Source organism: Mytilus galloprovincialis, chromosome 2 (assembly GCF_965363235.1).
Source record: "Mytilus galloprovincialis chromosome 2, xbMytGall1.hap1.1, whole genome shotgun sequence".
Lineage (NCBI taxonomy): Eukaryota > Metazoa > Mollusca > Bivalvia > Mytilida > Mytilidae > Mytilus > Mytilus galloprovincialis.
The window spans coordinates 98,879,875-98,893,054 of NC_134839.1; the positions used below are offsets into that span (position 1 = coordinate 98,879,875).

General features: G+C 31.9%; 1 protein-coding gene across 1 annotated transcript in view; it reads left to right on the top strand.

Moving 5' to 3' along the window:
- LOC143065065 (calcitonin gene-related peptide type 1 receptor-like) overlaps positions 1-12,796 on the top strand; it is a 36,290-nt gene extending 23,494 nt beyond the window's left edge. Inside the window, exons 7-13 of the mRNA XM_076238380.1 lie at positions 1,561-1,627; positions 2,694-2,757; positions 6,878-6,963; positions 8,341-8,479; positions 9,143-9,184; positions 9,565-9,699; positions 11,117-12,796. Of these exons, the coding sequence (XP_076094495.1) occupies positions 1,561-1,627; positions 2,694-2,757; positions 6,878-6,963; positions 8,341-8,479; positions 9,143-9,184; positions 9,565-9,699; positions 11,117-11,167 (584 nt within the window). The 3' untranslated portion in view covers positions 11,168-12,796. The remainder of the gene's footprint in view (positions 1-1,560; positions 1,628-2,693; positions 2,758-6,877; positions 6,964-8,340; positions 8,480-9,142; positions 9,185-9,564; positions 9,700-11,116) is intronic.
- Positions 12,797-13,180: the final 384 nt, after the last annotated feature.

Sequence of the window (13,180 nt, forward strand, 5' to 3'; positions counted from 1 at the left end):
CCCTTTATAGCTTGCTGTTTGGTGTGAGCCAAGGCTCCGTGTTGAAGTAGTTATCAAAGGTACCAGGATTATAATTTAGTACGCCAGACGCTCGTTTCGTCTACATAAGACTCATCAGTGACGCTCATATCAAAATATTTATAAAGCCAAATAACTACGAAGTTGAAGAGCATTGAGGGTCCAAAATTCCAAAAGCCGTACATTGGCCTATAATGGTTTACTTTTAAAAATTGTTACTTGGACGGAGATTTGTCTCATTGGCACAGAACACATCTTCCTATATCTATTGACACATCTGTGTCATCTCTGCTATCGTTCACTAAGATATCCTCATTTCAGCTTTATGGACCAGCAATAGGTTGTAATTTAGGTTGGATTGGTCTGCCCGACATCTCTGCTTGATCAGGATTCGTTACTATCAGAGCTTCCTCTGCCTCTACATCAAACCCTACCACCACGCCCACGTGTTCTGGTAGATTTTAGTGGCATGAATGTATTGTTTTCGAGAAATCTACGTATTAATCAGAAATAGAAGGTCTGTAATGGAACCGATATGGAACACGTATTGACGTTATCACTGAGAACGTAGTAAGATCGCGGTATGAACGTAGTATAATCGTGGTAAGAACGTATTATAATCGCAGTAGAAGCGTGGTAAGATCTTGTTGCAATCGGATAACTCGTGGTATTGTCGTAGTGAGAACGTGATGAGCGTAGAAAGATTTTGATAAGCGTAGTTAGGTCGCAGAATAAGCACGATGAGAACGTGGTATAATCGTAGCTGGATCGTTGTAGAAGCGTAATAATGTAGCATCGTGAAAGCAACGAAAATGTAAATTTTCAAGCCGCTCATACAGCGACCTTACCACGATCTGAATTTATTTTAGATCGCGATGAGCGTGGTGCGATCGTGGTCTATAGTCGCCGTCACGAAAAATTGGCACCATGTTTTTTGTAAAAAATTTCTTAAATATCGACCGCGTTTACTAAAGATCATGTTTTTCAATTAGCGGAAGAAAAAATCCTGTCCAAATATCCACTACTGTCCTACCTTTTATTGTGTTTGCACTGTGTAATCCTGACCTTCACATAATCCAAGATTATTTTGTATAGTGGAATCCGACATTGTTATTACCGGAAGTGTTGCCGTGGAGTTCCACATGCTCTCCATTTTCTTGTTTCTCTTTGAGTTTTTTGTCATCTTTACGTAAAAAGCGCGGGAAATTGTATCATCAATGACAATGACATTACCAGAGAGTAACGAATGTTATGGATAAAGGGATCCTCATAGAAACCAAGATGTCGGTTTTACAATATAAATAATCTTGAAAAATGTGAAGGTCAGGATTATACAGTGCAAACACAATAAAAGGTAGGACAGTAGTGGATTTTTGGACAGGATTTTACTTCCGCTAAATGAAAAACATCATCTTGAGTAAACGCGGCTGATATTTAATTTTTTTTGGACAAAAAACATGGCGCTAATTTTACGTGACGGCGACTATAGTGGGACTGGGGCTTAAGACAATGAACCTTTATCCCATTTTTTGTATTTCCCAGGCATTCCAGTGATACCTTCTGTTATATATACAGTGTTACGTTCAACAAACGAAGATATTGATACCAGGTATGTTTAGATATTATGCTAATTAATAAAATTCAAATTAATCATGTTATACTTCGTTTAATCCATCTTTATCCTTAGTATCATTTAATATTACTAGTATGTTTGAAAATTCGGATTGTAATTTTGCTCATTCTGGGCCCCATGGTTAACAAACAAAGCACATGTATTTGTTTGTTTGATAGCTTGTTTGTCTGTCGTATACATGTATGATGGCTTCTATATGTATAATTGTATGCACAAGATTGTCATAGTTTTTTCAGTAAAATTTGGCTATGACAGCTGGCGGTTCAAAACCTCACCAACTACTTCCAAAGATGATGAAAAGTTTTTTTAAGGGAATTTGTAAATACAAATATAGTTGCTATCAATATAGTAATTTTTCCAATAGAAATCTGTAAAAGAACCGAAAAATTATTTCAAATATGATACTATACGCATCTACCCGCACCAAACCCACTGCATCCAAGAGGGTGTTCGAGACATCGAAAGCTCTTATATTGACGAAAATCTCTCTTTTGTATTCTGGATACCTTAATTTTACAAAATGAAACCTTTTCCAATTAAAAGATCGACATTTTTTTTTAGTTTAAGTGAGCCGTAGTCACTGAAAATGGAAATCGTAGATCCAAAAGCATTGTTTTAGGTCACCGAAGATTATATAAAAAATGCTGAATATTTTGAAAGTCAGATTTCCGATTTGTATCAATTTTTCGTCTGTTCAATTAATACACAGACTGTGTCCATGTTTACACTGGTTTATAGTTTGTTTTTGTGTTTGTTGTTTTCGTGTACTCTTGGACCACACACTACAGAAAGACAAACAGTTGTGTTTACTATTTATACGTAACAAAGTATACTGATCAACACATACTTCACTTAAACATGAGTTGTCTTGAATGTCTTTATAGTTCCTATAAGAATGTGTTTCTTTTTTTCAAATCAATTGCTGGTTGACACTGAAGAATGCCATGTGGTTTATAAACATCGTGAATTAATTCAGATTCAATATATTTGTTTTATATATTACATCACATTTATACATGTTTTTGTTTATATAATTTCATAGCTGTTGGCATGATGATACAATCCTAATATGGATATTTTCGGGACCTATTGCTCTGTCACTTTTAGTAAGTAACTATGACGTGGTGTAAATCACATAAAATTGCAAGGTTGTATTGAAATTCGATACAAAAATAGAAGTAAAACAATATAGAACGAAATTCATAACAGTGTGGTCGACAGTAAAACGTTTATTAGTAATTGTACTGAAAAGTTTACCTTTAACTTGTTTGTCGTGGGCGATGATTTTATGCTCACTCAGTCTATCGGAGGCCTTCAAGTGGGGATTTAAATAATCATTTGTTACACATTTTGATACATAAAATGAAACTTTCTTTTCACATATCATTTAAGGAATTTATTTTAAATAATTGTTATACCATCACTTACAACAGTTTCACTTTTAAGAATATTAATGTCCAGAGCTGATATCAATAAATAATAATAAAAAAGAAAAAGTTTATTCATGGTAAAAAAAAAACAAAAAAACTTTTAAGTTAATAGGGACCCGCGTTATTTCAGAAAATATCTTATTGATTAAGAGAACAAAAACTTCTACGTTGTGATCATTTAAGAGTGGCCTTCTATTTATTCAATGCTAACCATGTGGGCTTTGTTTTTTTTTTTTTTTTATATACCATAAATCGATTCGTTCATTCAGATATTTGTCAGTTTGCCTTGGCTCTTCAAGTCCAACACACAACTTCTCACGAAATTGGTATTTTTCTTACAAAAATTACATCCATGTGATGTATTCTTTTCATGGAGAATGAATGTTGCACCTTATTTTATTTGTTATCGTTTTTTTTTTTGTGTGTGTATCATTGACGTATAAGACAACCTGAATCTTCTTTATTCAAATTTAAAACATACGAGATGGCAATTATGACACAAAATAACTAAATTAAACTTACAGCAGAAGAAAGATAATGAACATCGCTTTTATAGTCTTCTAAATATCGAAGACGCGTGGTCTTTTTAAAAATGATGTAAATTTATAAACAAAATAGTTCGAAAATTTATATTGGAAAAAGTAACGGTGTGTAAATCATAACAATTATTTTATTTCAATGAAAATCAAACTGTTGAATTTTTTCCTCTGCGAGCAAATTTTTAATTTTGGTCGCATTTTGAAAATCAATAAATCTTGTATTCTTGTTGGAAGCTGCACTGTGTAGTTTATACCCGTTTTTTTCAATGCCACACAAATCCAACACAGACAAAAAAAATGGTAGGTTCAAGAAATATTTGATGCAAACTATACTTTATTGTAGTTTTAACATGGGTAGGCATTATATTCGTGATTATTTTTGCCCGAGCGATATCGAAAAACTATTATAAAAAGTGTCCTAGTTCAGTGAAAATGTACGTCATACTTATTTCCTAAACAAATAAATAAACAAACATTAATTAACATACAACACTACCAAAGGCCAGAGACTCCTTACTTGTATGATTTTGTAAAAAATGCATCTTTTTAAAACAGTCGAAAACAAAATTGTCTGTCCAATGGAAAAGTCGAAGCCCAAAAAAGATGAACAGTGCATTATAGAAACATAGAAGCTGGTTGCAAAAGTTGACGACAAGAAATATTTTATAACTTGAGTATGGCCTAATACTATTAACCTGAAATAAATATATTTATAGCAATTCCCTTGATACGAAAGATCTACATGTTGCCTTGGGCTTTTTTTTTTTCTTTTTTTTTTTGCTCTTTGGTTGGGTTTTTGTCTCAATGACAATTCAATTTTCATTCTTATCATAGATATAACTGCATGTTAAAATAAGAATATGAAGTGTGATAGGCAATCAGACACATTCTTTCCAGGGACCAACAGGCGTTATCAAGCTATAGGTCCCCGTATGGCCTTCGACCATTAGCAAAATACACACTTTATAGAATGAAAGCTCCAAGAGGTCTTGGGATGAAAAAAACAAACATAAAAGATGAGCGAGAAAAAAAATAGGGATACCGCATGGAAATTGGAAAATGGTCCGCAACATTAATTTAGTCAACTCACTTAGTTGAAATTAAAGACCTGGCGAATTTTAGCCTTTTGCAATGGATGTGATGTATGTTTAAAAAAAAATCATGGTTTGTTTGGACATTTGTATAGATCAAGTCTTGTTTTTAAATTATTTGCAAGTAAGTTTTAAGTCATGAACAAATAATCACTCACAGAAAGACGTCAAATCCATCAACAAAAGAAAAAAAATTAATAGACGACCGACAACACACAGAATATCATGTATGTGTTCCGGACCATATGAGTATTTGGACCATACGCATATATCATGACCATAAGGGTATACTAATATGGTCCAACCATACACGTATGGTCCAAATACTCATAAGGTCCGGAACATATTTTATTTGCGATCACAAATGCACGAAGACGTCCATTTCTATGTAAATTGGGTCGATTTTTTTATATAGATAAGATGAATGCGTTTCTGTTGCCAAGTGTTTTTCACAAGTATAGTAGCAGTATAGCAGAACGGTTTAAGTTTCCTATATACACCAAATGATACATTTTGCCAATACAATAACGTAAATGCATGCAAATTTCACAAGGTTTAATCCAAATAGCTTTCTTACTATCCAATAACTTTCAAGTACGAAAAAGACAGGGCAGAAGTATATTTTGTCTTTATGTTTCGTATTTGCACAACTTTTGAAAGTGGATTATGCATTCGTTCTAAAATAAAATTAGACCAGATAAAAGTTAAAAGATTACATAACTCGACAATCGCAATTGTTAAATCCGAAAAAGATAATCAATCAATACATGCATTCAGTAAGTCATTCTTTTTTCTGAAAGAACATGGCTTTGCGATATCTTATTATGAAAATTGATTGTCGAAACATAACAAAAACACAAGTAAAGGACGTTTAATTAATCAATATAAATCAAAACACAAATTCCTGATTAGTATTTCGAATTATTTTATATAGGCGTTGAGAACCTTTGGTGACCCCACGGTTTAAATGTTTATATTAAGGACGTCGTGAGCAATGGGCGTTATAGACGAACGTTCACCTAATCTGTCCCAGTCAATGGGATATTAAAGTGCGCCAATCAATGTCCATAGCCACACTGTTATGAATTCGATACTATATAACCTCAGTAAAGTGTGAGAACAAAAATATAAAAATGGAAGTGATGTGCAAGAGTTTTCCTTTGGACGATATAAAAAAGAAGATATGGTATGATTGCCAATGAGACAACTATCCACAAAAGACCAAAATGACACAGACATTAACAACTATAGGTCACCGTACGGCCTTCAACAATGAGCAAAGCCCATACCGCATAGTCAGCTATAAAAGGCCCCGATAAGACAATGTAAAACAATTCAAACAAGAAAACTAACGGCCTTATTATGTCAAAAGCATGAACGAAAACAACAAATATGTAACACATAAACAAACGACAACCACTGAATTACAGGAAACCATTAGTTTTGATGTTAGAACATTGCACATGTATCTTATGGCGAGAAAATTCAATTTGTATCTTAATGTGAGAACATTTTTACGAATATCGAGACAGCATTATATCCGATTTTATTTGATTGGTATTGAAAAAGAATGGAAAAAGATACCAAAGGGACATTCAAACTAATCTGTCGAAAATAAACTGACAACGCCATGGCTAAATAAGAAAAAGACAAACAGACAAGCAATTGTACACAAAACATAGCATATGAAACTCAAGGCTGAGTAACACGAACGCCATATACAAATGGGGATGATATCTGGTGCTCCAAAAGGGTAAGCAGATCATGTCTATAGTTAGTTTAAACATGTTGCTCAGTGCGCCTATGGTTATGGAGTTAGGTAATGACATAACGAAAACAATGAAACTTTTTATTTTGTTCTCTTTAAATATACTGAAATTATACCACAAAAACAATGTTCTCTTACAAAAGATATCATTTTGTGTCCTTCTGTCCACGTGTTTTTGTATTCTAATCGGTCATATACCTCTATAGCTTGAATATAAAATGAATGATACATATTTCTATAATAATTGTTAATATAATTATAGAAGTGAATGCTATGGTATAAACTTTGTTTGGTGATGTGTAAAGTGAATTGTATGTTTGTATTGTTCAATCAATTTATGTTCTGTATTCAAGATATTAATATGCGTTTTTTTCTATTGTCCTATTTTTATCTTGTAGATCAATGTCATTTTCCTAATGAATATTATACGTATTCTTTGTTCTAAAGTAAATGCGAATAGGTCACAATCATTGCAGTCTTTAAGGTTTGTAGTTTATATTATAGGTTTATGAAATCATAAAAAAGGTTGACTAAGAAAACAGATAAAAACTAATTTGAAGAATTGTCTTCATCCGAGTATTACATGTAACTATCTTTCGGTTTACTTTAACTTCGTGTTCTTATGCTGAGCGATGACTGAATTGTAACGCCATTTTAATGATTATTACATAGCTAGTGACAAACAAAATGTATCATTTAACGATGTTAATATGCCAATAACAAAACACTGACCGCTGTTACATATAGGGATGTTTGATTCTGAAAAATAATAAAATCACATAAATACTGAACTCCAAGGAAAATTCAAAGTCAGATATATGACAGTTGGTATCCATTCGTTTGATGTGTTTGAGCTTTTGATTGTCCGTTTTGAATATTCCTATGAGTTCAGTATTTTTTTTATGTTACTATTTACACTGTTTTCCAAGGCAAGGGAAAGGATTGCGGCGTTCACAAACATATTAAACCTCTCTACATACTTCATGTTCCTGTCCAAAGTTATGAATGTGTAACTCATAGGTTGTCGTTGCTTGCTGTCTGCCTTATTAGGTTTTCGTTTATTGTTTTAGCATCAATCTGGCCTTTTTCATCTCTATTCTTGTCGGATCCTTTCATAGGTCATACGATATATTATAATTGTGTATACCATCATCTTATAGTCAATAATAAATAGTTGTTTCATTTGAAATCTCGTTTAAAATTTTGTCTGTGGATTGTGTTCAGAATGGTTGACAATTTCTTCTTGTTTTAAGAATAACTTCATTCGGTTCTGATTTCTTATATCTCTTGGTCTCTTGTATTTTCAAATGTTTTTGGTTATTCATATATCTTTTTACTTACAATTTGTAATATCATATCATATTTGGAAAAAAAGGTGAAGTATTCCAAAACTCATCATTTGTGCCTTGAAATGGCAAAACCTCATTTCTTTTAAGATCTTTATTCGGTTGATATATCAATGAACTGGTCATACAATCTGGACACTTTGTTAGGTAAAATTGCATTTCATCTGTTTTGGTTTCTAAACATTCGGTTTTGGGGGCGCATGAAATATAGACAGTGTTGTTTTCATTTTATAAGTGCAGAAATGTAACTTGTGACGTCACTTTGATGCCCTGGGTCGTATTATGCAGTTATGACAAGATCTTAAAATAAAGCTTCATTTACAGTTTCTGCATTCAAGCTTTAAATGCACGAAAACATATATGAAACTTAATTAAACAAAGACAGAAATTAAAAGAATATAAATTATGTTGTCTGACAGGCTAATGTCATGTGAAAATGAAATGCATCTGTTAAACAAAAAATGTAGTTTTATACTTTTTATAGTGTGCGTTTTAACATGACAACTGTTTTTCAGGCAATCATTAAAAGCAACCTGTATTTTGATACCATTGTTGGGCATACAGTACATCGCTCTACCATTCCGTCCAAACGATGGAAACGAAAATGGAAAATATGTGTATGATATGGTGTCAGCCTGTCTTTCTTCATTTCAGGTATAAAATGTTGAACTATTATGAAAAGTTTCAATAGGAAAATTTCTTTTTCAATATTTTTTACAAATGTTCAAACTTCAAAAGTAAAAACGAGAACGAACTAACATTTCTTTGACAATACAGCTAGAGCTTGCGGAAATAGTAAATTTATTTGTTATTTATCTAAGCAATCTTTATGCTTTTTAAAAATCTATTCATTACATTGAATCTTTTACCTGGATAAAAACTTTGTATATTGAAAGTTGCTTTTATACACACACAGTTCATGTTCACAGTAATTCTTTTAATGAACAGCTTGCAAAGATCACAAACCACACTGTTAAATTGTGTTTATTATCCTAACGGTGCTTAAACATGGGATTTGTTTTGCATTAATACCATAACAAAGTAGACTGTATTTTCTAATAAACACAAATGAAATGATAATTTTTCGGGTTGAGTCAGATATTTATAAATCAATGCTCATTTCGCAGGTTCATTTTTGCCCACTGAACTAATGCCAAAAGTTCATAACCTTTAATATAGATTTAAACCCGATTTAATTCATTTAAAAAAAAATATTGCACATCGACTCAAAAGAGGTTATTCAAGATACCAAATTAATTTTTCTATACTGTTAATATTTATAACATTTAAAAAAAATAATGTTCGATCATTTTTCAGGGTTTTCTTGTATCTCTTCTTTTCTGTTTCTTAAATGGAGAAGTGAGTATTTTAAACTGTGTACAATTTCTTATTGCATCTGAAATCTAATAACAACATGATATGTGAGATAAATTCAATATCGATATTATACTAGCTGACCAGAAAAATTTTGTTTATGTTCAAATGGTTCATGCTCTATTGAAATAGCCTTAAACTGTGGTTAAAAAACACTACAAAATACCCAAAATTTGTAACAAATGACTAATTAAAGCATTCAGAGAACCTACATATTATTAATATAATAATACGTTAATTACGTGTACACAAAACTTTCAATAATTGGCCAATGTGTGAATAGAAATTTTTTTGATTTGACAGTGCCAAACTTCACAGCAATGAATATAAAATTATAATGATTATAAAGTGTTGGGATGTTACAGGTTTTGAGTTTGCTTAAAGCCCAGATTAAAATGATGCAACGATGTATAAGTTACGAAGAGACTTTAGCGAGCTACATGTATGCATCAGTTCAACAATCTGAAGGTGCAAAAGACGTAGCTAACGCAGAGCTCAAGGTAAACAGTTATGATAACCATACTGAGGATAAAACACAAATTAAATCCTGACGTCGACTATACACATAAATGGTCCATCCATTTGCCACGTGTTTTGATTTTGGTAATAATGGTCTGCCAACTGATGCATGACCTGATGATTTCTTAATAAAACATTTAGCGGGAATAGTTTGATGTTTTCTTAAGATAGAGTAAAAGATAGTTTGCTGTTATAACTGATGAGGATATCGAGTAAACACGATTGAAAATTAGTGCTGATAAAACAATAAAGCAAGATAAAGAAGTTGCTTCTATCAGAATTCCTCTATATTTATCAATCATCACGCCTGGTGTCATTGTCATGCATGTAGATTACAACAATATTGGAATTTCCACACGAAGATTAGGTTAAATGTCTGTTGTTCGATATTTGCGTGCACTCTGACGTAGACCAATACACTGATGTGTTTCTTGGTTTTGTGTATATAGCACAAAAACAAGATCAACAGGTTTTAACGCGACTGTCGGTTGGCTGCATACATTTGTAATGATAGAAGTAACTGTTTTTGAGCAATTTGATTCGGTTTTGTATGGCAAGCATGGTAATTTAGTAGACAGCCTAACAGCTATTAGCATCCAATGTTACAACTGCCTAACCGAGCGGATCGACTTTAACAATAGATAAGGATATACAACACATGGTACATTAAAACTTTACTCCTACTCTAGATAAGTTTTGAATTAAAAGCTTATAATATGGGGACGAAGTCCCCAATTACGGAAGAAAAAAATCAATAAAAAAAAAAAAAAAAAAAAAAATCGGGAAAATTTCCCGAATTATTCATTCTACTAATGAACTCAAAATCGTTAACTTTTTTTTTCAGATCTAGTTCCTGTTCCGGTTTTCCCCGCATTTGCGCAGAAATCTGTCTTGTTTGCATGAAACTTTGAAAAGAAAATTATATGTATCAGTCTAGTAAAATATAAGATTGGAACTCAATACAAGTTCATTTTTAATAATTGTTTGATTTGAAAAAAACGTTACCTGATGGAAGCGTTTCTTTTGTTTACATTGAATATGACGTCATAACTTAAACAACGTCACAGCTAAATCCCTAACCACAGAACCGAAATCGGGAACGTTACGGTATTTCCGTTTCCTTTATTAACATGTTTGAGGTAAAAAAAATAATACATACAGACTTCGTCCCCATTCACAGGTTATGCCTGCCTCATATTAACTTAGAATAACATCAATTGAAATCTTTGAAGAGCAACGACATTTTCTCTGTGGCGTAAAGATGTCTTATTTACAATCACCCAATCATACAACTTTTTCTTATTTTTATATTAATACACAAGTTATGGTTAGACTGTCAAAATTATGTTTGATTTACTTATATTCTATTATTTACAGTTATTGTATTCTGTATTTCAGGAAAATACAAGACGAGATAAGCAGATCAAAGTTGAATTTTCTTTAGTTTAATTATATCGATTACTTTACACAGTTAGAGCGTCGTTTTTTAACTTGCGTGAGTCCACTTGCACAAATATTTGTTTATATTATACAGTGTAATTGTTCTTGTAAGATGCGGATTAAATAAAGAAAAAAAACATAGTGTGCATCTAAATGTGTTTGAAAAAACATCATCAAAGATGAAAGCTGGATTCAGAAACAAATTCAAAGATAAAATGCTCTTCACCTTTGTACAAAAGCAATCTGGTTAAAAGCCAAATAGCCGATAGCTGGATGCACAAAGACGGCGGCATGTAATGTCATGTAAAAGAAATCGACCAAAAGGAAAATAATAAAGGGAAAACTATTTAGAAAAAGATACAAAACTTCAAGACCTACAGTAGTTTTCGATTGTTTATGTAATTTATACGTGTTTCTCGTTTCTCGTTTTTATATAGATTAGACCGTTGGTTTTCCCGTTTGAATGGTTTTACACTTGTAATTTTTTGGGCCCTTTATAGCTTGCTGTTCAATGTGCGCCAAGGCTCTGTGTTGAAATCCGTACCTTGACCTATAATGGGTTACTTTTATTTGTTACTTTGATGGAGAGTTGTCTCATTGGCACTCATACCCCATCTTCCTATATCTACTAACATCTATAACGTAAGGCTACCTTCTGTTAAGGAGATGCTGAATATGTATCTATTAGATATTGGTATCTTTTGATGAACTTTTTGAAAAAGGTCCTAGGACAAGACATTTTAAGGTATTAGGTGTGATGAAGTTTGCGTAACATGGTCATTCTTCAAGTGTGTTTACAAGTTTAATATTCTAAATGGAAGTATGCTTATATCATAAACCCATCTGGCTAAACTTTAAGAAAGAAGATGTGGTATAATTGCCAATGAGACAACTATACACAAAAGACCAAAATGACACAGACATTAACAACTATAGGTCACCGTACGGCCTTCAATAATGAGCAAATGTACATGTTCTATGAAGTCTATATTATACAATATATTTCCATTTAGTTCCTATACTCTTTTTGTCATATTTTAGATTATTTTTAATAGAATAATGATAAGAATTAAACCTAGTGTAAGTAATTCTTTAAAAAGATTGACAAGAATATCAAATTCTTTTAATGTATTGGATGAGCTAAAATATTAGAGAAAATGAAATTGTCTGATTTCATACATTCAAAAACATGAATCAACTGTCGGAAGTTTGTCATAAAAAAAGGACTATGATCTTTAAAAATCTTAAAACATTTTAATTTAAGTAATTGCACAAGTACTTTCTTTGGAATTGTTTTAGTGATGTGTAAATTGAAATATTAGGTAAGCGTAATACTTCTGAATATGTAACACTTATAACACGTCAGGGCAATATATTTACAATGGACGGAAGAAAATTAAAGCTGTTTGTCGTTCAATGTTGATATACTGTTTGTATTAAAATTGGATTGATGTGTAAAATTTAATTCAATTCTCAACTATTGCCGAAATTGTATAAATTGTCAATAGGTGTAAATGAAGCATGAGATCTACAATAGCAGTTGAAAGGATCTGTGGTAATATTAAAAATATATTATCGCGTTGAGAATGTATTATATTTCTGACAGTACAGGTGAAATATATCGTCAAATAATGCAAAAATGTAAAATAAAATATTTAAGAAAATCTTCCAACATGTTTAACATCAGTTCACTACAACGTCTGTGTTTATGTAAACGGTAAGTTTTATATATACATTAACAGTAGGTTCGTCATCCGAAGTTTTTAGTCTTTTGTATCATTTTAGTCATGTTCCAAAAGATGAATTATTATGTTGAAGAATAACTCACCGATTTTATTACAGTAAAATTAGACGTTAGTTGAACCGTTTTAATGAAAAGAAAATAAACCACAAAAACAAAAAAACAAAAAAAACAACAACATTTGAATTATATGGCGGATATGTATGAAAAAAATGTCAACATGCAACACTTCCTCACATTCAATTCATAATGTAACTTTGTTGTCGGAAATACACATCTTA